The following is a 25,295-nucleotide window of genomic DNA, read 5'->3' as shown; positions in this document are numbered from 1 at the left end:
GAAGAACTGGAACCTTAGAGTGGGGAGCAGGTGATGGACAGGAATTAAAGCATAGTCTTGAACTGGGAATCTGGACACCTGGGTTTCAGTTTCAGCTCTGCCACTAATTTGCTGTGTGCCTGGGAGCAAGACACCGGTCTCCCTGGGCCTCAATTTCCTTATCAATCAAACAAAGCCAAACTGCCTCAGAATTAAGTTCAGAGGTACAGAAGAGGGGTATTTAAAGGCAGTAATAGCATTCTGAACTGGCAGTATTTTCAGCAAGTATCCCCCCAGGGTCCTGAGTTAGCGTGCATGTGGAAGCTCTTTCAGGGGATCTCCTACAGCCTGTCGCTCCAGAAACCCTCTCTCGTGTTGCACTGCCCCTTCCCTTGTCCTAAAGGTCTGTGCTTTTTGGAGAGAATGCTCTGCTCTGTCTCTTTACACCATAGAAGTAAAAATAAAAACCACTCTCGATCCAGATACTGGAAAATCCCACTTTATGTCTTTTTTTTCCCTGAATATATTTATTTGTTTCTGATGGGTTTTAAGGTTTACATCTGACTGTCTGAGAGCACAATCCTAGCTGAAGGATGCAGGCCAGATTCCCGGGTGTACTTGGGAGCGTGCCATGAAGCCAGCTTCAGGGCCCAGCGATGAACTCTCCTTGCCTCTGGGCAGAAACCCTGCTCAGGCTGGGCCATGTGGACTGTGGAAAAGTGTGGAAGTTCCCTCCTGAACTACAGAAAATGGGGAAAATTATAATAAAACACCTGTGCTTCCCTTAAGAAAACACCAACTGGGTGCTTCTTTTTATACCCCATCATTCACAGTATTCAGCAAATATTTATGGAGTGCCTAATAGTGTGTACCAGGCACTCTCCTAGACGCCGGGCACATGGGCAGATAATGAGGCAGGTAAGAGCTCTACCCTTATGGAACTGAAATTGGAATAGGGAAAAAACACAAGTGTGGTGTGTGTGTGTGTGTGTGTGTGTGTGTGTGTGTGTGTGTGTGTATCTAGTCCTATGTGGAAAACTAAAACAGTGCAAGGGTTCAGGGGTAATTAGGAAGAACAGGATGGGAGCTATTACAGTTAGCCGTGAGAAGGGAAAGAATGGCCCATGTAGATATTTGGGGGAAGGGAATTCAAGCAAATGACAACAAAGGCTTTAGCTGGTTGGAGTAACAGCATGGAGGCCAGTGTGCCTATAACACAGGAAATGAGGCTGGAGAGGTAGCAGGGGGCCAGATTTCATATGCCTGGTAAGGACTATGGTTTTATTCTTATGGGACCTTTGGAAGGTTGGGAGCAGAGCAGTGGCACAATCTAGATTATATTTTAGCTTCCATAAGAAGTGATTATCCCAGTTATGGAGTGCTCAGAGAGACAGATTCGCCTGCCTGACAGCCTGGGGCAGAAATGAGGCTCCTCTGAAAGGCTTCTACACCCCTGCAGTTGCCCTGAGACACTGTGGGAGGCCCCGGGGCCACGAACACCAGCACAGCCTGGGTACCAGACAGCTCAGGACTCTCTCCAAAGGGAGGTCCCCAGCATCATGGCAGCGCTCTGGTTCCAGCTGCCAAAGAGCGTTGCCTTGTGCTCTCACTGTCTCCAAGAATGCTAATGAAATGACACATTGGGAAGGTATTTGCAGCCGCTCCTCATCTCCTCTGTGAGGCTGGCCAGGGGGCAAACCCACAGGCTGGGCAGTAACACAGGGAGAGTAACTCAGGAGCCTGAGCTCTGGGGTCAGACAGTCCAAGGTTCTACTCCAGCTCTGCCTCTTGCTCACTCTGTGTTAGGACTTCTCTGAGCCTTGCTTTGCCAGCATAAAGCAAAGATGATAGTGCTGACTTTGTAAAGTTGTTGTGGGGAATAACATTGACATTAGATCATGCTCACAGTGTTCTAGGAAAATGAATAAGATATGGTGGAGGTAGGGTAGGTTAGCATTAGTACTTCCATAATATTCCTTAATACTAGTACTCATCAAAATATGATGCACATAAATTAGCATCAGTAATTTTTGTTTAGCCCTTAAAAATTCTTCTGACATTACTCAGTGCGTCCCCCGTCGACTTTGTGCACTTAGTAGCCTCATACCCATTTTACAGATGAAGGAAGTATAAAATTGGAAGAGGTTGAAGTTTTTACACAAATGGGGATCCCTGGGTGGCTCAGTGGTTTAGAGCCTGCTTTTGGCCCAGGGCGTGATCCTGGGAAAGCGTCCCATGTCGGGCTCCCTGCAGGGAGCCTGCTTCTCCCTCTGCCTGTGTCTCTGCCTCTCTCTGTCTCTTGTGAATAAATAAATGAAATCTTTAAAAAAACAAAAACAAAGTCACACAGCAAGAATGAGGCAGGATAGGGACTTGAGTTGGGGACCTCTGGTTCTCGAGACTTGGTCCAAGTTGGCAGGAAGGTCGTTCACAGGGCTGGACCCTAAAATTAGCCCTCCGCAGTTCTGCCCTTCCTTGAAGTGGACACAACAGGCTGAAGCCACTGGCAGCTTGTTTAAAACGATGTACTGCACGGTTTGCAAGTGAGTGGGCAGCAGTCCTTGAAATTTTCAGAAAACAGGATCCAGTGCACTCAAGTGTGAACCATGCCACTTAGCTGGCATAGTTGAGATCATAAAGGGCAATTGTGTCTGTCCTTGTTCTGCGTTAGAAATAGGTAATATCACAAAATGCTGCACTGCCCTCGGTGTACTTGGGGGGAGCCAAGCCACCGCCCCTGTTTTCTGCGGGGTGCCATCCTCACCATTTGGTCATCACCGATGTTCCTGCTCTGCTAAAGGACCGTGATGCTCTAAATATCATCAGCATCGACCTGGGGGCTTGTGAGAAATGCAGATTCTCAGCACGCCTCCCCCCACCTCCTGACTCCGAATCTCTGGGGGTGGGCCTCAGCAAAGCACAGCTCTCCAGATGATTCTGATGCTTATCTGGGTTTGAGGACCACTGCTTGAGGAGACATTGGCCCCAAATGCTTGTCTTTGTTTTTGCTTGGACTCACAAAGTATCTCAGCCGTTGTTTAAACAGATGTACACCGTATCGAGTAGAGAAAGCACAGGCTTTGGAAACAGATAAACCTGAGTTCAAATCCCTGCATTGAACCTCACTAGCTGGGTAACCTTGGCAGATCCTGTTACCTCTCCACATCTCGGTTTCCTTGTCTGTAAAATGGGGATATGCCTTCCTTGTGTAGCCTATTTTGAAGACTTGAAATGAATGGATGTAACATGCCTAGCTCAGTGCCTGATACATAATCAGTCTTCATCAGTGAGAGCTGTGATTTGGTGGCCACAACTGCCAGACATTCAGGTTTGTATAGAGAATGCTCCCTCTGGATGCTCCGTGCCAGGCAGACCCCTTGCACATGTGGCTTGCACACAGACCCATCGCCTGGCAGCCATGTCCTGCTGATCTCACGCACAGCTGCACCAGACAGCTACTTTGTGTGTTTCTCTACTATCCCCCCTTCATCGATGCATGACTCATTGCTTCATTCATGTCTCCATGTGTGCGTAGAAACCTAGGCAAGCAGCCATTCCTAGGGACATTACAGGACAACCTCATTGAGATGGACATTCTCAGCGCCTCCCGCCATGATGGGGCTTACAGTGACGGGTAGGTGACGTTCCCATGGTCCTCCTCTCTGTGTACGCTCTCCCTCTGGCTCCTGCACTTGCATGTGGACCCTGAGATCTTTCCCCTGGGATCTCCTGTGGGAGGTGATGATGCCATGTTGCATGCCCATCCCCAAGTCCATGTTCAACCTGCAAGAGTTTATCCTTGGAATAGCCTATCTGCAGCATATTAACGGCAGCATTGTTAATATGCAGCTCCCAGCATCTCATTGGCTGCCTCTGCCATTCTGAAAGCCATCTCGTAGCAATTTTTATGCAGCACAGGCCCTGTATCGTGTCTGGTTAGCCCTCACTATCTATTCCATGACCTGAGGCATCTTGCACCTGAGCAGGTACGAGATTGCTCTAAGATTCCAGAGGAAGCAATGCGACCAGTGCATCCCATTTCCCAGGCTGTGTACAAATTCTCTCAGGGCCATGGTTAAAGGCAAGCCATGAAGAGATTCCTGACACCTAATTTGGCCACAACCATGCACTTTGACGATGCCATGCTGCCCTAAAGACTGTAGCTAGGCTGTAGGATGCATTTGCCCATCTGTCCTCCCACCCAGCTTTTACCAGGGTTTTGGAAGGCAGCATCTGGCTTCTGAAGGCATTTGCTGTCAATGGTTGTATAACAGCCACTAGGAGACTCAACCATGATGGAACTTAATGGGGGTTTCTTGGTTTCCCACCCCTTCAAAAAGAATGGTATTTGATGCCTCCACCAAGGTACACTGCAAAGTAGGTATTGGAGGGAGGAGAAAAATTTAGGTTCCATGATCTCCAGGGCACAGAACATGATTTTAGATGCTTTCCAAGTTACTACCAATAATTTTAGAGGGCAGCTAGTATAATATCCAAGAAACAGCATCTCAGCCCCATCCCTTCCCAGGAGAGAGATCTCCACACCCAGCCTTCTGTCACATTGGCAACAGCTCCTGCCTTGGCCAGGGTGGTTTTTTCCATGGGTAGGGCTATCCCATCCGTGTTCCGTGGAAGCGTGTGTCTGTGTGCCCTGTTGTGTGTTCTGGTACATGATTCTCCTCTTCTCTGTCCCTCCCGTCTTCTCTGTGGTGACTCTCTCCAGGCTCCTCTGCATGCTTTCTACTGCTGCCTCTGTTCTGAAGGCTGACCTGGGTCTTGGTGAGTCAGCAGACTCTGACACCCCCTGGCTTCTCTCCATCCACAGGCACTTCCTCTTCAAGCCGGGAGGTACCTCACCGCTCTTCTGCACCACATCACCAGGGTACCCTCTGACGTCCAGCACAGTGTACTCACCCCCGCCCCGGCCCCTGCCCCGCAGCACCTTTGCCCGGCCTGCCTTCAACCTCAAGAAGCCCTCCAAGTACTGTAACTGGAAGTGCGCAGCACTGAGCGCCATCGTCATCTCCGCCACCCTGGTCATCCTGCTGGCGTACTTTGTGGGTAAGCGCCTCCCTTGCGCTGGCTTCCCTCAGTCCCCCTTTGCCCCAGGGTGGAGGTAGCAGCCAACACACCTGTGGGTCCCACAACCAACTTGCTGGTGTGACAGTCATGCATGCTGAGCCATGCAGCCCCGGGGTGCTGGCATATACCCCCCAACCTGTCATGGTCAGCTCTCTGGGACCCTCTTCTCCTCTCTGCACTGCAACAGGAAGGGAGCTTAGTAGCTGCTCTGTCATGTTGAATGCTTAGTGTTAGGCATAGCACTCGCTGACTGGCCTTTGAGGGGGTGATCCATGATGTGAGCATCGTAGATGGGAGTCACCACAAATAATAAGATGGAGAAGGTGGATGGCAGGCAGGCCTCTCCTGCTGGTGCCGCATAGCTACAGCGAGGAGCAGAAAGGACTTGGGGTACCCTGGGGGTAGAGGGAAACTGGCAAAGATTGGACCTGCTGACTCAACCAGGATAGCATGTCTGAAGGTGAGGGTCAGGCAAGGCAGTCTGAGGAGACTGTGGGGTGGGAGAGCCAAGGTGCAGAGTGAAACCCCAGCGAGGACCCAGGGAGACCCCAACTGAGGAGCAGCGGTTGCTGGTGAGCAGTGAGAGCTGGCTGTGGGACACACAGAGATCCCCAAGCAGCACTGACTGGCCTTCCTGTCTGACCCCGGGCCACTTCCATGCTGGAGGAAACTCCTCCTGGCCCCCGCTTTGCTGCCATGGGATGCTACCCACTTGGGTGCTCTTTGGTGTATTTCCCACACAGCCTGGTCTCCTGCTTCATTCCAATCCCTGTCTTTGGTCTGCTCCCAGGGAAGATGGTAATCTGAAGAGATCTACAGGCATCGTGTAGACCCGGCTGTTTCTGTGCAAATCAGCCTGTTAGTTAAGGCATCCAGAGGGGTTGGCCTAACCCTCCATCCTTTCCACCTTCAAATTCTATCATTCTGAGGTTCAAGGCAGGTCATTCCAGCTTGAGAAGGCCTCAGACCCACGCGGGGGAATTCTGAGATAATTCTGTAAGCGAGGGGGACTTTTCCAGTAAAAACCCAGTAAACAGAAACAGAAGTACTGGCACAGGGCGGAGGAAGACAGAGTGCCGTCCATTGTGGAAGAGGACCCTGTCATAAGCCGAGTCATCGTGGATGAAAAGGGGTGGTGTGGTGAGGTAGTACACGAGCACATGCTGTCACTAGGAATGATGAAGGACACATGGGCCCCCACTTGTTCAGCAGAAGAGATCTGAGCATGGATGGAACATTCAAGACTTTTGAATTTTACTGAAATAAGTAATCAGGAAGACGGTAGTCCCTCAAACAGGGAGGTCTACTTAAATATCTCGAGCTATAATAAGCCTTCTTTGCTATGGCAAGTCTCTGTTCCCCTTGTAAAGATGAATGTAGAGAATTTCATGGCTCTAAGGCCGAGTTGGCATACATGTTTCTTTTCTCCAAGTGATTGGTTAGTTGTTGCTGCCCAGAAAGCTGTGTTAAGAAGGATCCTGCGGCTATATTCAGGCCCAGTGGGAAAGGGTCTCTGTTTGATTATGAATGTCTGTCATGGTCAACGAGTAGACACTATTGATGACATAGCAGGCATTTGCCCTCCCTATTGTGGGTCAGTGGGCAAAAGGAATAGCCAAAGTGGGAGAATCCAGAGCCCACCCAGGCCCAGTAGAAGGTAACTGGGTTACAGGTGGGGACTGTGAAAGTCCCAGCACCATCACTCAGCATGAAAGTTTCTCTCTGGCGCCCGGGCTGTGTCCCCACTAACCACTAGTGCAGCTCTTGTCTTTGACTGGCATTGTTATGTTCCTAAATGAGTAGACTTCCAAACAAGCAGCGTCCCTGTTCATCAGGAATCAAGTCGTTTACTGCATAAAGACATCAGCTTGCATTGAAGTCTTAGGTTTATACTGCATAGCCTGATTCAGGGAGAAAGAATAAATCTTTGCAGAACTGCACACACTCTCTGCTGTTTTGCATCCCATGGGCTTCTTCCTCTCCCATGGAATAAGAATATGGGGTCAGTGTTCAGCAATCTAAATTTAGATAGGATCTACTATGAGGTAGTGAACTCCCTGTCATAGGAAGGCTACAAATAGAGCTCAAGGACCACATAGCAAGGATAAGATTCAAGTTTTTTCCCACTGGATGGTTTTTAATTTTCCTTCCAAAACTGACAGTCTTTGAATCCATGATTTTGTGAATTTTTGTTTTGTGAAATTTTGTTTTTCGTTCAGCAAACATTAAGAGTACCTGCTTTGGGCCAGGCACTGTGCTCAATGTTAGGGCTAAAGATAGGGTCCCTGCCCTTGAGTTGTCTGTAACTTAGAAGAGGAGATGGCTACATCAGCAATGAATTGAGGCAGATCAGGGGCCATGGAATGCCCAACGCCGAGAGCACCAGGGGAGGCCCCCTGGGGAGGGTGAAGATGCCGCAGAACCTGTGTCTCAGAGTTAGCCAGCAGTAAACATGCAGAGAGCAGACGGCAAACCCACGGAAGTTTCCAACTCAAGAGAGGACAGTGTGGTGGTAAGGCTGTTGTCTGTTTGAAGTATTTGAAGGATATCTGAGCTAATGCAGCAGAGTTTGGTTAGATTGGGAAGATCACCTCGGAGACCAATCTTACAGACCTCCCTGGATGGGCAGTGGGGAGCTATTGGAGGGTTTTGAGAAGCAGCAGGATGTACCCAGACTTTTAGGAAGATAAGTGTAGAGGAAGGAAGGATAGGCCCTATCGCAATAAACAGATCAGGAGAAGCCGAGGGCCTCAGCTGAGACCGTGGGAGTGTAGGTGGAGAGAAGGCGTAGTTCGATTTAGGAGAATTTGTGTCTCCTGTTACGAGTGGTCAGTCTACTGATAACCGTCCTGCCCAGAATAAATACTTCCTTCTGATAAAACCCTCTCTCAGCAGAAACAGTAAGATTGGACCATAGATTGAATATCCAAGGACCAAGTCAGACAGGCAAGGCTGGGGTGTTCCCTTTATTTGCTGGAGACTCGGAGCTTACACCCAGCCTCGGACCACCCTGGATTCCATTCCCAGCTCTGCCACCCAGACTATCACCCAGGCGCTGTTCACCCTTAGGCAACTCCCTTCTCTCTCTGAACCTTGATTTCCTCATCCAGAAAATAGCCCAGACCCATCACCTCAGGAGGCCGCGAGTAAGGCTGGAATAAGCCGATGCAGGTGAACAGGTGGCAGGTGCAAGGCCGGCCCTACCTCTCCACGAGGGCTGGAGTGGCAGCCTTGGGGCTTGGCTCCTCCAGCTACTGGGGGCAAGGGATGAGTGCCTTGTTGCTTGGCCATCATCACAGGCCGTGATGACTAACTCATAAGGAACTATCAATTATTAAAAATCAAATTAATTGTCTCAGCCGAGCACAAATATCCTTAACAAAGACTTTTCCAGCAGACCAACTGATCTAATCAACAGGCACAAGCACAGATATTTAATTAGATTTTTGATGAAAAATTGTGTTTAATTTCAAGTATAATCAATTATTAATTACTGTAATGAGTGAGTCTGACTGGGTTTACTAATTAACTCATTTAAAAATTATGAATAACCTTTTCATTTGTAATTATTTTCTACATCCTATCATGCTGCAGATAAGAATCGTATCACTTCACCAGCACCAGGGTGGCAGGTGGGTCGGGGGAGGCAAAAACAGGGCGGGAACTTTCTCTGCTATCTGCTCAGGGCTGCCATATCTGGAGGGAACCCTGACAGATCCATTTGACATTCGGCTTTTAGTTTGAAAGTTTCCGTTCATTTGCAGAGACATCTGCAGTTACTTTCCTAGGAAGATGGAAAAATCGCAAGCCAGCATTTACCACCCATCAGGGCTACAGGGCCTGGAATCTAGCCTCTGGGCCATCCTTCCCCGCCCTGGGGGATGTTACTTGGCTACTGTAGCTTGCGAGGACCCTTAAGAATCCCGGGGCACCCTGCCAGAAACAAGATGTGTATTTTTGTCTCCAAAGGACACCTTGCTCAGAGAGGTAGCTACTGACCGTGAGTGCCTCACTTTACTCACCCATCCTCCCTGTGAAGGTTTTAAAGTATCTGAATACTCTGCTGTTTTTTTTCTGAAGACAAGAGATCTGTTTGCAGAACAAAATAAGGAGAGCACAACATGAGGGGAAGATTAGTTAAAAGTTCAAACCGTGAAACTCGTACAGCCACAGCAGTAATGCTTTATTTTATAGCAGCTAATTGGTTTTAAAGCATTTTCACCACAAAAGACAGTGCGGTGTAGTGTAGTAAAGATAATAGGGGCCACTTTTATTGTTAATAATTAGCTGTGATTGTGTGCTGCCCCCATGCACCTCCTTCTCATAGCACTTTGCCTGTTTCCTTTTTTTTTTAAGATTTTTTTCTTATTTATTTATTAATGAGAGATACAGAGGGCAGGGGGAGGGAGGCAGAGACAAAGGCAGAGGGACAAGCAGGCTCCATGCAGGGAGCCCGACGTGGGACTCAATCCCAGGTCTCCAGGATCAGGCCCTGGACTGAAGACAGCGCTAAACCGCTGAGCCACCAAGGCTGCCCTGCCTGTGTTTTCTCATTGGAATCTCCCAATGGCCTTATGAATTATTCTCCCCAATTTACAGATGAGGACACTGAGACCCAGTGAGCTGGAGTAAGTCATCACCCTCACCTGGTAATTGGCAGGACTGTGGTTGACCCAGCCCCAGGCACTCAGGTGCTGAGGCCGATGATTTTAATTTTTTTTATCTTTTGAGTTCACAATCTTAAACTTTATATGCTAACTTTCCCATCATAGTAGTTGGTATTTTGAGTTTTTGCTGTGTGACTGGTGTTGGTCCAAGTCCATTATGTCATCTCTCTGAACACTCACAATAATTCTGTGAGATAGGTTTTATTTTCTGTATTTTCTAGAAGAGGAAACTAAAACTCACAGAAGTTAACAACTTGCCAGGGGTCACACTACCAGTAAAAGACATAGGATTTTAAAGGCCTTGCTCTCAGCCACTATGATGTAGGTTCAGGGCTTGAACACATAATGTAGAATCAAAAGACCCTACTCAGGCCCACCTATGCAAACTTGGGCAAATTGTTTAACTTCTCTGAAGCTCAGTTTCCACTCAGATTCCTTATGGCTCTGATAGTGAGTGTGGCTGGAATGATTACCCTGTTTCACACAGGAGAAATTTGTAGCAGTGTGGTTGGAAACATGGGCTCTGAAACTGCTTTCAAATCTCAGCTCTGCTGCTTACATGCCTTGTGACCTTATGCAAGTCCATTTAACCTCTATCAGCCTCAGTTTACCCATCTATAAAATGAGGGTAATAATAGTGGTTCCTTCACAGGGTTGCTGCAAAATTCCAGTGAGATCATTTGCACAGGGGTACCTCGGTGGCTCAGTCGGTTAGGTGTCGGACTCTTGATTTTGGCTCAGGCCTGATCTCAGGGTCATGAGATCAAGCCCCATGTCGGGTTCCACACTAAGCATGTAGTCTACTTGGGTTTATCCCGCCCTCTCCCTTTGCCCACTCTCTCTCTCTCAAATAAACAAATCTTAAAAAAAAAATAATTTCATAAAGTATTTAGGCTACTGCCTGGCACTGTAGCACTCAATAAAAATTAGATACTATTATTATAATTGATAGTATTGTTAGCACTGTTAGCATCACATGTAGAAGAGTATTTGTAAGGTCTTGCCTGAGAATTCGGACCAGCCTTGTCTCTTTGCGGTGCCTACGGGCTTCCTGGTCTGTTTTAGTCACAAGGGCAGCTGACAACTAGGGGGACCTGTCAGAAAACATTTGTAGAGACGTCTCGCTGTTCCAGGGAAGCAGCCGCAAGAAGAATCATTACCAAAAAGTGCCTCACGTCATTTCTATAACTAGGACAAAAGTTGATTTTTGCTCCCCTGACAGTTGCCTCTATCCAGCTAAAACTGACAGGCTCCCTGGCGTTCTGGATCTCTCTGTGAAAAGCAGACACGGAGTGCCACAGAAAAGCTGCGGATTAATATCTTGAGGACTCTCCAAGCACCTGTCTTGCCCAATAGGCCTTTGGAATAAGAGACGAAAAGGGCTTGCTAATGATACAAAAAGCAGGGCTAGCTTTACACTGAAATGGAGACCTGAGGTTAGCCTGGAACGGTGTCTCCTCCATCCTAGGTCCATGTCCACCCTGCAAAGAAGAGGCGCCATCCACCGTGATTTCTCTACGGCAGCAGGGTGTTCTGATGGGAAGAGAGGGCTAGATTCAGCCTAAATCGCAGCTCTGCCACTCGCCAGCTGTATCAACTTTTGGAGCCTTGGTTTCCTCATCTGCAAAGTGGAGAGAGTAATAGTGCTCCCTTCGTGAGGCTGTGGCGCCACACACTAAATGAGTTGACGTTGAAAACACACTGGGCACAGCACATAGGAGGGGTCCCTTGCTGGTGGCCTTGGGAGACTGATGATGGCCTACCTTGGACCTCAGTCATCCCAGCCCAGGATGGGGTGGGAGGAGATGATCCCATCAAGTCCTTCCCAGCCTACAGATGGCTGCCTGTAGGAAACTGAACCCGGACGTGAAGGGTGACATTGCAGGCGGGGGTGCTGGAGCAGCCTCTGCATAGCTACTACTACAACACGCTCAACAGTGATGAGGGAGGTTTTTTTTTTTTTTTTTTTTTTAAAGTAGGTCACATTTTCACCTCCACCAGCAGCTGATTTTGAGTTGAAAAAAAAAAAATCTGAGCCCTTGGATGAAGCTGTGTTAGTTTCGGGGAGAATGTTGCTAAGTTCAATTGCTGCTTTACATAAGGCAGCTCTGAGAGAGTGCTGCTTGCTGGAATATTGCACTTCCTGGTCTGGAAGAGCCTGGATCATCCAGGTCTTGAGGTTATCTGGGCAGTGTTGATGGAGGTGGGCTGGAGCATTGAGTATGCCTTGTGTAGACCTGTGCGGGCTCCCTCACGACGTTTGCCCATCCACCACGCAAACCTGACTTTGGGCTGGCAGCACTCCAATTAGGGGAGGTTATTAGGCATCCCTTCTCTTCAGGGCCTGTTCTCCACTGCATATTCAGTCTCTGGCACAAAGCCGGGCACGAGGTAGCTGTGCTCAGTGAGAGTTGGTTGAGTAAAAGACCTTGCAAGAAGGTAAAATCTGCCAAGGGGTATTCTGAGCAGAAGAACAAGATAAGCAACAGCACGATGGCAGAAATGTGCGTTGTGTGCCTAGGAGCTCAGGTGCAGGTGAAATGGATGTGAACTGAGTGGAGAGATTAGAGCCAGAAGCCAGGGTGACTGGGCCCCCCCTTCCCTCAGTTACCCGCACCTGGTTCTGCCCCACGCAGTCTCATCCCAGGTTCCATCTGCATCATAAAGCACCAGCCTGTTGCACTTGGGCCTGGCTGTTATTAGTGAGCAAGACGGCTCATTTTCCCTCCTTTCGCTTCGACTTCACATCAGGCCTTTTGGATAGAAGCCATAGATTTAGCTTTATAGCCCAAAGAATGGGAAATGGAGATGATTGAACTTGATCTTTTAGGGGGAGGAAAAAGTGATAAAGATACAGGAGCCTGTATTAAAGCTTTTCTCTCCGAGATTGATTCCTTCATGCTGCTCGGTGGGAATTGTTAATAGCAAGATATATATAGATTGTTCTCTTTCTAACAGACCTCAGACAAATATCCTCCAACCCCCCAAAATGAGGACTTCAGGAGCCCAGCATGGCTGTCTGTGGACATCTGAAGTGCCACCATGCAGGGGAGGGGGGTGGTTTGCTCTGTGGCACTGCCAAGGCCAGAACCAGGCCCTCAGGGTGAAGACGGCAGGGAGGCGGATTAGGGCTCTGTGGGAGAAGGCTTGTCTGACAAGACAGCTGAGTGTCTTGTCAGCTGAGTGGAGTGGGGGCTGCTTGTGTCTAGAATGGGAGAAGCAAGGCTAGGTGCCCAGACCCTATAACCCAGTGGATCTTGTTTGTATCGACCTTCTGCCATTACTTTGCTGTAGTACGTGAGCAAGGACTGAATCTCCTCAAGGTGACTTTCCTCATCTGTCTTGGTTCTCAGCCTCTGGCAAACACTCACCCATTCCCTTTTGGTAGTATGGTTTTTCAAAGGAGTAGTAAAGAGGTGATTTACTTACTGGATTCAGAATCAAACTCTAAGATATGAAAGGGTTGAGAAAACTAAGATAGAATTCAGAATTCAAGATGGCAGGGCGAGCAACAGAAACATGCTAGGGTTTTCTGTGTGTTGTACTGGATCTTCTGGAAGGATAGCAGTGAAGGGCCTCCGTGCAGCCGGCATGAATGCACAGGTTTATGTTCTTCTGCCATTTTTATGGACCATTTTTTTTCTGCACACATTTTTAAGCATTGATACAGTTCCCATTCTCATCAAGTTGAAGAGTTCCATCATATTTGTGCCATTACTGCATCATCACAGTCCTGTTTCTAGCTGTTCACTATTATAAATAACGCTTCCATGAACATTTTTGTACATCCTGCTCTGTTTTCTCTTCTTTCGATTGTTTTGTTCCAAAAGAAAGATTTCTGGGTCATGAGGGGTACACAGTTTAAAGCTCTTGTTACTCACTGCTCTGCAGAAGGGTAGGACTGAATTCCGGGGTTCCTAGCAGGTGCCCAGTTTCCCCACAGTCCCACCAGTGTGGGGCTTTGTGCCTGACCTTGAGTAAGCTGGTTCAATGGGTGGGTGGCAAAGGATGTTACAAGTGGTTTTGAGATGCAGAGAAGCTACAGGGGTCTTCATTCTTAAAGGGATTTCCACCCCCTTTCTTTGTGTCAGTTCCTTTCTGAGAGCTGAGCTCACACATCCCTTCCCCAGTGAAGCTCCTGACCTCCTCCCACTAAGTCAGGACCCTAGTTATATGCTCTTCTCATGCTCATGGTGCTGACCACAACTGCAGCTGACCATCGTGTTATGGATCCGTTCGTGCCCATGCCTACTGTTAGACTGTAAGCTCCATGAGCCCACAGAGTATTTCCATCTTGCTCAGTGCTGCAGCCACAGTTTCTTGTACAGGATCAGCACAACGTAGCATGTGTTCAGCAAAAGTCTGTTGAAGGAGAAGAAGTGTGTGCAGGGGTGGCAGGAAGGTGTCCAAGCCGGAAGCTAACCACTGTTCCAAGGCATGGAGTGGAGGGAAAGGAAAAGATAGGCCTAGAGGCATATGCTCACACAGGGAACAGAGAGGGAAAGTCTAGAGGCGAGGAGATCATATGAGACAGAAAACTGGCTACTGGAAGCTGAGTGGGGAACACTCCTGGCCCTCCTCTGCTCCTGGCTCGCTCTGAGCCTCCACTTCCTCACTGGGAATGTCAACAGAAGGCTGTTGGAGGGAGGCTATTTAGCAATCGGGCACCTAGTTCTTTCTGGTCAACGAAATCTTCTTTCCCTCTTCTTCTGGCAAACAAGATGTGTTAAATTTGAGGGCCAAGCAGTCCTGAATTTGGAAATGTTGCCTCAGAAAAGAGTTGAGTTGGCTAGTATAATCATGTGTTGTATCATGCAGCAGCTCTTGCACTTGACCCTGGCCCCATGGGTGGTTTCAGGGCCCCTGGAGAGGCAGTATGGCCATGGCCAGTTAATAAGTAACCCCAAGGGACACCTGGGTGGCTCAGTGGTTGAGTGTCTGCCTTCGGCTCAGGGCGTGATCCCAGAGTCCTGGAATTGAGTTCCGCATCGGGGTCCATGCAAGAAGCCTGCTTCTTCCTCTGCCTATGTCTCTGCCGCTCTCTGTGTGTCTCTCATGAATAAATACATTTTTTAGAATCTTTAAAAAAAAAAAAAAGAAGTAGCCCAACCCTTCATCCAGTGTGCTCTGTCCACACCTTCACCCTGGAAATATGGAAAAGGAGTCAATTTTACAGATTTTTAGCATCCTTGGAAAGGATTTGTCCCCCACATCCCTATCTTTATTCTAGACTAATTACTGTGAGATAACATAATTTAATTGCACTTAGGTGCAGAGAGAAGGCAAGAGGGGTCTCCCTGATGGCTGTTGTTGCACCACCATGAATACTGAGCTTGTGGAGAGGACAGGTGCACAATCAGGGCTGTGATTGGGACTGTAGGCGCAGGACCCCAGTGAGGAATCAGAGAAGCAGCTCTTCGTTGTAGGGAACAGGGAGGGGGGCAGAAGAGGAGAGATGGCTATACAAAGCACAGTATTTTTTCTTCCTCCTATCAGTAAAAGAACAAAATCACAGCTAAACAGCTTCATCCTTTAAAGACAGCAGTACAGTTAATAGCAAGAACACAGACTCTGGACAGAATGAGGCCTGCATTCCAGCCACAGCCCATACAAGCCTTTCATCCCTCTGAGTCTTGATTTTCTCCTTGGTAAAAATTAAATTACTATCTAAGCAGGGTTTTGAGTGTTAAGTGAGAAGGCATCTGCAAAGGGTCCAGTCCATGGGTGGCCCATAGCGGGTATTCATATAATGCCATTTTGACCCTTCTGGGCAGCAGGATCACCCAGAGGTTTTAAACCCTCCTGAGAGGATTCAGCTGCCAAGAACCATCCCCAGATGCAGGGATTTCAGGTAATCTGAGATTAAAAGAAGGCGCTTCCCTAAACTCAGGTTTGAAAGGGCAGAGTGTTCAAAGAGCCTGCCTGCCGGGTTGTGTCCTGGGCTGTGAGGGATGGACAAAGCCAGATAAACTAGCACCAGTGCTTTGAGTCATCCTCAGTTTTGTGGCAAGCCAGATGTGTAAGGAGTTGATGGCAGTACTAGACAGATGATAAAAGCATGTTACTGGAGTTTGAGCCTTGTCCCTGTGGGAGCCCGGAGGAAAGAGCAATTCATTCTAAGCAAGAAGATCAGATAAAATTTCCCCAAGGCATTGAACCTTGTAAATCAAGTAAGATATTGAAAGAGAAGCTACGAATGGCTTTCTGGAAGATGGAACAGCCTCAACAAAGCCAGAGGACGGTAGATGGAAGCATTGGCTACCTGAGGTGCCTTTGTCAGAAGATCGTGTGTTAAAATGTCCACTGGTGCATTTGACTCACCTGCTGGCCTCAATCTCTATTTCACGAAGACTCCTGAATGTAGAAGCACAGAAACCACAATGACCACAGGACACCGGCTGCCTTCCCCCTTAGAAGAGAGGCTGTATGAGGCCACTGCATAGTAAATATTTTACCTTCCTGTGAGGCTTTCAAACCCATTCATCCTCTCCAGCAATCTGTGCACAGAATAGAATTCCTAACTGCATTTCCTTGTCCTGCAAGCCCAGATGTGGGGAGTGAGGTTGGCTGCCATTAAATAGCTTGTCCAGCTGGAAAGAGGGGTAAGTAAAAGAACTGGGCCTAGAAGCCAGATTCCGATTTCAAGTCCTCTGTTCCTTCTATTGATCAAGCTGCCTCTCAGAGTTTCACCCTGATGTCCTCCTCTATGGCTGTGCTGCATAACTGGGGCTCAGAGCAAAAACCAGGGCCTTTGCCATCTTGGCTGTGGCTTGCCTCTGCCTCTGCCCCTAGCTCTCCTCCCTAGACCTTACCTGATGTACCCTTACCATGTCCTGGCACGTTTTGAGTGTTACATGCATTTTCCCATTAGATCTTCTCGACAGCTTACTTATCCAACAGGTATTCGTCAGGTGGCAGCCATGTGCCAGGTACCATTCTGTTTTCATTTCCATTTTATAGACGAGAAACTGATGCCCAAGCAGGTTAAGTCATTTGTCCAAAGCCACATCACTGGAAAGAGAGGGAGCCAGGCCTTGTCCCCTAGCACCGGCCCTCTTCCCACTGTGCTCTTCACTCCCGCAGCTGGGGTGGGTCTGGGACAGTGCACCTGACCAGAACTGCTGAGAGGATGCAGGCAGTGCCTTACCAAGCAGAGAAGCTAAATTACTTTCTTATGGAAGCAGAACTAATGTCCACCTGTCCTGAGCCATGCCGTGGGCCAGGATTGCCATGTACCTGTGGCACTGAGTAGCTTTGTGACTTGTACCAACATGCTTCAGGACTGGAGAGACCAGGAGGCTCAGGTGACCTCAAGGGGTCTCAGTACGCATGACTCACTGAGCCCCAGCCCTTCGTGCTATCTGATTCCGCTTGCTCCAGGCTTTATCTGGCCTGAGTCGATTGTCACTGGTGTAACATTGTGCAGAAAGCTCTTCCTGCTGGGGTATGGCAGGCAGCTACATTTATCATCCCTTCTAGCTGGATGGAGTTAGCTTGTTCACAGTCTGCAATGGGGAAAGAGGGAAAAGGCCAGTATCATTAATTGCACCGTGGCCTCCATTTCATCCCAGTGTCCTCGGTTTTACCAGCCGGGCCGCCTGTGGAACTCTACAGCAAGACCTAGTCATTGGGCTCCCGTGTCTGTCTCAGCCTCTCTGTGCCTCTGGTTACATGAGCGCACTCATTACTCCACCCAAGTGTGCGTGTAGAACTGGTGTTTGAGGGGAGATGGAGTGGAAGGTGGCAGAGGTTAAATGAGGATTTTAGAAGAAGTAGCATTTGCGTTTATCTGAGAACTGAACACTCTTCTTTTGCAACTCGCTGACGTCTTTGTGTGGTGCACCGAGTCCATTACGTAACACTGTTCATATACCAGATGGTGTAGGTCTGGGGCGGCACTGGATGCTTCATTTACAAATCTTTGCAATAGTCAGTGTTTTAAACTTGGAGTGTTCTTTCTTTCATTAACTTTGAAGCACCATGATCAGAATGCCTTATATTTTTAGTGTACTTCCTAATCTATAAGGGACTTTCATTAAATGTAATTCTTATAAGAACGAGGAGATGGCTTTGTATTACTTCCATTTCTCTAGATGAAAACACCATAAGTCAGAGTGGCTAGGTGACTTATCTGCTGACACATAGCTAATATGGGCCAGAGCTGGGAGCCTGGCTGTCTCTACAGGTCTGCTCCACTGAGTACATAGGTGGACAGCAGGGCCAGCGAGGGATGGGAAGCACATGGACACACATTGTCAGGGCAGTGTGCGTGGGAGAGGGACTGAGATCATGATAAGGGCCTCAGGCTGGGCAGGAGAGGACAGAGGTCATCTCTGGCTCAGGATAATGAAGGTATCTACACAGAAGAAGGTGATACTTGAAGTAGGCCTTGAAGGGTGGCAGAAAGTTTTTTTAAACAAGAAGGGCAGTGGCCGTTCCCACATTAGAGACATTGCATCAGCAAAAGCTTGGAGGCTGGATGGACAGGTGTGTTCAAGGGATAGGAGAAATCACAAAGGCTCAGACTCCAGAGCAGAGAGCAGTGAGGCATGTCAGATGCTGCGCTCGACAAACACATACAATGATCTTGGAAAATTGTCTGTTTCAAACAGATATGACCTTAAGTTTCTGTCCTCAGGAAAATAGTGCCAACAGAATTTGAGCAGTAAGTCTGGTCCATATCAAGAGATTTGCCCTTTTTTTTTTATTCTTTACATTTTTGTCATTTCCACAGTTGTACATCTCATCAGAAAGGCAGCATGCATAATGGTTAGCAACAGGTTCAGGACAATCTGGGTTTGACTCAGATCTGAGGTTATTCTCCGCCTCTTATTAAACATGTGATCCTTGGGTAAGCTGTTGAATCTCTTTGATCCTGTTTCCTCATCTTGCAAGTGAGGGTAGTAATACTACCTACCTTGTGGAGCTTCATGCAGATTAAATGATAGTGTGTTTATAAAGCACTTCATGCAGTGCTAGGCACAGGATAGCTTTCAGTTAACAATAGTGGCTCTTGGTTTTATTTTGTTTTGTTTTGTTTTTTTGGATGTTGTTGATGTTGTTTTTAAGGACTTCATTTACTCATGGGAGACACAGAGACAGAGGCAGAGGCATAGGGAGAGGGAAAAGCAGGCTCCCCGTGGGGAGCCCGATGGGGGACCTGATGCTGGGGCCCTGGGATCATGCCCCAAGCTAAAGGTAGACACCCAACCTTTGAGCCACCCAGGCATCCCTGACAGTGGCTCTTCTTCACTTGACCATCACCATCATCATCATCACCGTGGTGCCCAGAACTCTGTGCTGCCTTAAACTTCCTAATTGAAGGGCTCAACCAAAGCAGAGGTCTGTGTATATCAGAGAAGGAAAAAGGAACTCACATGTATTAAGTGCCTTACTCTGTGCACAGATGAGGACAGGGAAACAGGAAACAGGAAATGTGGTGTGATCCCAAAGAGCCAGAAATCGCCCACTCTGGGGCAGAAGACTGGGAAGCTGGGGGAGGTGAGGTAAAAGAGTGACATCACGCACTCTGTTCTGTGAGATTTTAAAATGCTTTTTCAAAATGCTTCTTATTATAAAGTAATATTATCCCAAGCTACAAATCTGCGCGGCAGGCTCCACGTTAAGCAGTCCGCCCTCATTCCTCTTGCCAAAGTGAATGTTCCAGAGGGAAAAGACCTATCCTAATAATACATACACAAATTAAAACTCCATTTAGAGGTACTGTGGGAACCACCTTCTAATTGACTTTGATCCCAGAAAAAAAAAAATCCGTTAACACAAGTTGGTATGCCAGAGGAAATCAGGAAATGGGAGGGTTTTCTGTGGAGCCCTGTGACAGTAAGTCCTACTAGTGATGGAAATAGAGCCTTGGTGACAAGACTTTCTTCCTCCTGCAGCTCCTGAGCCTTAACCAAACCCACGTTGTCCTCCTGTCCCCTGGGACAGTTGACTTCCAGAAGGAGCTAGTGATGCCTCATGCAGGAGATGCAGGTCTTTTGCTAAATGGAGTCACCTTCATACAGAAAAGCTTTAGACCACCTGTGAGTAGTGTTGACGCTCACTGGGATGCAAGTTCTGCAAAGACGGGAGACCGTGCAGAGATTTCCGCCAGCCTTTCCCCTCCTCTTGGGAATGGCAGGCACTTCCCAAAGCCTGGTGCTGTTCTGCATGTTTATTTCTGATGAGGGCTAACAGGAAACCTGTCCTGCACCTCCCTGACAATAGTCTGAGAAATACTCAGGATTTGTTTTCGAGTCTTGGTGCTGCCATGATGAATGGTGCAATCCGAGATCATTCTGGAGCTCCGGCTGTCTGGAGATACGAGATGAGACTAATGTCTGTTTTGTCACTGTGTTCTGAGGTGCCTAATTTATAACACAGTTACTAGCAATATCTTTCGTAAAAGTTGTGAGATTAAATGATACAACAAATGTGAATTCTCCAGCATTCTGTCATGCACGCGGTGCAATTTTGGTAATTGGGAGCTGTTACTCTTTTAATGATAATCCTAATTGTGTCTGCCCCCTTCGTTTCTTCCCTTTCTTCCTCACTCCCTTGGGCGTGGTGCCAAGGGGCAGAAGTGAAAGGAATAATCCCCATCCTGAAGGGAAGGCCTCAGGGTGGCCTGATGAAGCCTGTCCCAGGGGTTCGTTCCCTTTACATAAGGCTCAAGGGTAGGACTGACTCCTCTGATCTGGGAATGCGGTGCCTAATGGGAGAATAAGCCTCCAGGATGGTTTTCCTGCTCTTACAGGATTTCCTGCATGACTTAGCAGGAAGAGCTCTGAACCAGGAAGCTAGGCGCCTGGACTCTGTGCAGTCCCAGGCTCTGCCCGGAGGCTCTAGCCAAGTCTGGGTCTCCTCTGTGCAGTGATTCAGGGCCAGATCCCTGTGACTGTAAGTTGCATCTTAGCAACACCCCCCAACACTGCAGCAACAACTTGGGTTTCTCAGCTCTCTCGAGAAAAACCACTACCTCACTTTTGCAGGGAAAACCTCATTATACGGTTACAATGATGAGGATGACGATGACGATGATGAAAATGATACGAACAAAGAGGGTCATCTATTTAAGAAGATACCAAGCGCAGTAATCTCATGCAATATATTCACAACTCTCGGAGCCAAGGATCATTGTCACCATTTTAGAGATGAGGAAGCGGAGGCCCCAGAGAGTTAAATAACATCGACTGCCTCACATCACTGTGAACATGAGGACCAGAGAAGGAACACAGGGCTGCTTGTGCTCATGACCGCTGCACTTCTGTGCCTCCTGTCTCCTGCGCTCAGGCAGCAGCACGTCACTGGGAGTGAGGCAGGGAAAGCTCAGAGAAGTGGGCTGATATCAGCCCAAGGGTTGGTGGAGGTGACCAACCCCTAAATTAGTTATGTATAGGAGAGGTCTCAGTAGAGCCTACTGGGTGAAAGGTGTCCAGAAAAGACAGCTTTCTTATTCTATTACTGCAATAATGACAGTTTATTCTATACAAATTAGATTCCAGCTCTGATTCCCCCACAACTTGCCGTGTCACCAGGTTTTTGGTGCCCTCCAAATATATTGCTATTTCTCCTCTGCATTGATGGTAGGAGTGCCTGTTTCCCACTTCTGTGGCTGCTGCACTTAAGCTTCTTACATATGCCCAATACTGCCCCCTACACACACACACACACACACACACACACACACACACCTTGATTTACAGAAATATTGAACAGCTGCCAGCAAACTCTTCCCCACAGCATTACATGGAGCAGAAAAATGATTAACTGCACCAGAGTCTATTCTCCAGAAAACACTTAATTTGGGGGTGAGAGACAGTAACCCTGATTGTTGCAGCCAGGTTTATCCAGAGACAGGAAGAAAAGCAATATATTAACTTGATTTAAAATTAGCCCCACGTAGTCACCAGTGGGATCCTGTCAGGTTTCTTTACAGAGATTCTGCTTTTAAAAACTGTTTTATCCATTGGGCAAATATCTCTAGTTCCTATGCCCAAAGTCTGTCAGCTAATGGAAGCATGATAGAAAAGGGCCCTCAGTGTGAAGAAATTTGCAGTTGGCATGGAAAGGGAATTAGGGAGATATGCAGAAAGAAGAAAAAGGTGATATAACAGAGCTGACTTAAACACATTGTCCAGCAGACAAGCAGTTAGAAAAATCAGTCTAGCAAAATGACAAAGATGAGGACAGCTGCCGCTCGCTGAGCTCCCACTGTGTGCCGGGCACTGTTCTAAGCAAATTACATGCATTATTTCATTTAATCCTTTGAGATCGATCCCACTAGCTTCATTTTATAGATGAGGAAACTGAGACTCAGAGAGGCAAAATAATTTGCCCAAAGTCATGAAACCAGTAAGTGACCTGGCTCTGAGTGCATGTACATATGATCTTGACCATAGGCATCAGCCATGCCTCCAGTAGTCAGCATGTGGAAGGCTGGAGGCCCCATGCTTTGTCCCTGAGAAGAACTCTCCTTTACAAACTATCTCCGAAGAGCAAACCTGGCTATGCTGTCAAGAGAGGCTTTGCCTTGAACTATCTTTAATTTTAACTTAACCTCAGGCATTGTAACTCATTAGCAAGGCAATGTATCAGGACAAGAGCCTGGACTTTGGGACCAATCAGATCTGGGTTCAGATATTTTATCACTTCCCATCTAGAAAGTGTCTTGGGCAAATCATGCAGCCTCTCTGAGCCTCAGTTTTTTCATCATAAGATGAGAATAATAGTAATTTTTTCAAGGTTTATGTAAGGATTGAATGAAATATATAATTCCCCTTGCTCAAGTGTCTGACATACAGCATGTGTCAGACACTTGGATCTCCTCCCTGGGCACTGTCACCCTTCTTTTCTACCTGTTCCTACTGAGACTGCATTGCAGAACTTCTCCTTTAATGTAAAACAGCATTAAAGTGAGTTTGGAAATGAGGAAAGAACATTTAGCCATAATCCTACCATTATAATTCCAAGTCTGATGTCATTTTTACGTATGTCTCTCCAGATTTTTTTTCATATGCATATCTGGTTTTGCAGAGATTCAGTCAGCAAAAGGTACAATTTCATGTCCTGCCTTTTTTTCTTAACGTTGTATCATCAGCATTTGCCCTCATTGCTGATGGTCATAGTCATTTTTGTATAATGATTGCGTTGCATTCCATCTGGTCCCCATAGTATAATTCAGCTAAATGGCTCTATTTTTACACATCTCAGTTTCTTCCAGTTTTTCTGCCCTTGCCCTGCAGTCTAGGCCCCTGTGTACTGAACGTCTGGTTTTGGAACCTGTGGATGTTGTTTGTAGCTTTGTAGCAAAACCAGGAATAGGGCCTGGAGAATGAAACTCTGTCCCCTTGTTGCTGTTGTTTCATGTTTTGGGGGGTTTTTTGTTGTTGTTTTCCCCATGATAGAACCATCATCCAAGAACTCCAATGACTTATATTTTACAGAGATGACATTATTTATTTTAAAAAAACAAAAACAAAAAAACTGAGCACTAATATAAAACAGAAAAGTGGGTAGCCACATAGCTGGGTTGGTTCCAACTCCCTTTTGAAACCAGAATTGCCCGTTGAATCAACAGTTCCTTGTGGTTGTAACCCTCTCTAGTCACTACCTGGAGCTGCTAATTTACAGATGCAAGTGGGTTCGTGCATTAGATTTTTGGAAGGAAAGGAAGCGTGCACCGTGACAGGGAAAGCTCCGCTGTACTTACACTGGCGACTCCTGCATAATGACTTTGTTAATTGCCTCCTGCTGGCTGGGTGCTGGGGGGGGGGGTGGTGAGGCTTCAGTGTCTGAACCTCTACTGAGCTTTTTTTCTTAAAAATGTCAGGATGGAGCTTGCACTTTCTCGGCCATCGCTTATGTCTTGCTGGGCAGGAAAAGGCAACTAGAAAATGTCAACCCTGGGATCAGATTGACCAGAGCTGAGGGAATAAGAAATTCCCCCCCACCACCCCCAGCTCTCGGCTTTCAGAAATCATTAACATTTCAGTGTGGGTGATCCTGTGAACCTGCTACCTTTCCACAGCCTTTTTCTGAACTCTTTAGCATCTTTTCAGCTTTTCATGGAATTACAAAGTAGTTTAAAGGGAAAACCAGTATTAAGTTTCTTATATAGGTCACTTTCAGCATACTCAAGAGTTTTGCACAGTTATAAACACAAACCACAAAGTGCAATTTAGATAATCCCATGGTATACATTGGTGGTGAGTGGTTACCATTAATTTTTAAGGAAACAGAGAATATGATGATTATAACTTAGATTTTTCAGTGGTCTGGTTGACCACTGGTCTCCATCCTCTAGAGCAGGCTGAAGGAAGCTATTTATACTTCTTAGCTTTTTCAGATTCATGGCTGTTAATTTCAAACCCTCTGGATAGGATGCATTGACTGCCATATGCAACTTTAAATTCAGGTAGCTGTGGGCCAAGAAATAGTTATTATCACCCATGGTCCCCCCCAAACATTAATTTCAGCTATTTTTGTGTGGTGCTTTTGTTGTGGTGGTGGTTTTTAGGTTTGTTCTTTGTGATGGTTTGGTTTGGTTTTTGCTGGTGGCTTTTGTTGCCCATATTTTAACTTATATTTAAAGCCAAACAATGGAAAAGAGGAAACTTGGATTGGGAACACAGGCTCCTGACTTTGAAACTTGCCTTGAACTTATACTAGTGCCTGTATTTATATTGGCGACTCTTGCATAATAACTGTTAATTGCCTCCTGCTGGCTGGGTTGCTGGGGGAGGGGATGAGGCTTCAGTGTCTGAAAATTGGGCATTTTTCTTAAATATGTCAGGATGGAGCTTGCACTTTCTCAGCCATCTCTTAGGTCTTGCTGGGCAGGAAACAGCAATTGGTGGTGTTGGGTAACTTACTTTACCCCTCTGAGAAAATTAGAGTATGTCACTATAGCTTGAATATTATTTCATTTTCATTGTGTATGTTCTCCAGTAATAATTTTTCAACCTATCTTTATGTGAGGATTAAACTGGATAATATAACATATTCAGCATGTAATACAAGTAGTGTCTAAATGGGGTCTCTCTAGATCAGAGAGGGGCCCCCAACTGTGGGGCGACAATCAGGTGGAAGCCAGATGGACTCATCTGAAGCAGAACAAAGGTGGTAAAAGTTTATTGAATATGCAGCAAGGGAGCGGTGGACAGGATAGCAGAGCAAGGAGGCAGTGGGTGGGGGCTATATTTAAAGGGGGAAGGTGAGGAGGTATGGCGACTGGTGGATGTTTCCCTTTATGGTTACTGTACCTGGTTGTAGTAACACCTTGGTCAGTTAGGGCCTATGAATATTTTGAGGTGGGTTGCCTGATGGGCCTCCTCTACATTCTATAGTTTAAGGCTGGTTTACTTGATAGCGGAGCCCACAGTTCACACTCACATGATTCCATGTTTTTTGAGTAGCTATTATGATTTTGATTATTTTCAAGGAAAAAGAAGAGCGATTGCTTGAGCTTCAGTGTTCCTTGGACAGTCTGTGGCTGAGCATGTGTTATATGCTTTGGGGAGAGGAGAGCAAAGCAGATTATTCCTCCCCCTCTTCTGTAACCTGGGA

At 47.1% G+C, this 25,295-nt stretch overlaps 1 protein-coding gene across 2 annotated transcripts in view; it reads left to right on the top strand.

Moving 5' to 3' along the window:
- The window catches only part of TENM4 (teneurin transmembrane protein 4), a 731,611-nt gene that overhangs the window by 507,503 nt on the left and 198,813 nt on the right, over nt 1-25,295 (top strand). For both annotated transcript variants that reach the window (XM_041730444.1, XM_041730443.1), the window contains 2 exons: nt 3,515-3,613; nt 4,805-5,040. In XM_041730444.1, coding sequence (XP_041586378.1) covers nt 3,515-3,613; nt 4,805-5,040 — 335 coding nt within the window. The remainder of the gene's footprint in view (nt 1-3,514; nt 3,614-4,804; nt 5,041-25,295) is intronic.

The sequence above is a fragment of the Vulpes lagopus genome, chromosome 15 (genome assembly GCF_018345385.1).
Source record: "Vulpes lagopus strain Blue_001 chromosome 15, ASM1834538v1, whole genome shotgun sequence".
NCBI lineage: Eukaryota > Metazoa > Chordata > Mammalia > Carnivora > Canidae > Vulpes > Vulpes lagopus.
This window is presented reverse-complemented; position numbering and strand designations above follow the sequence as displayed.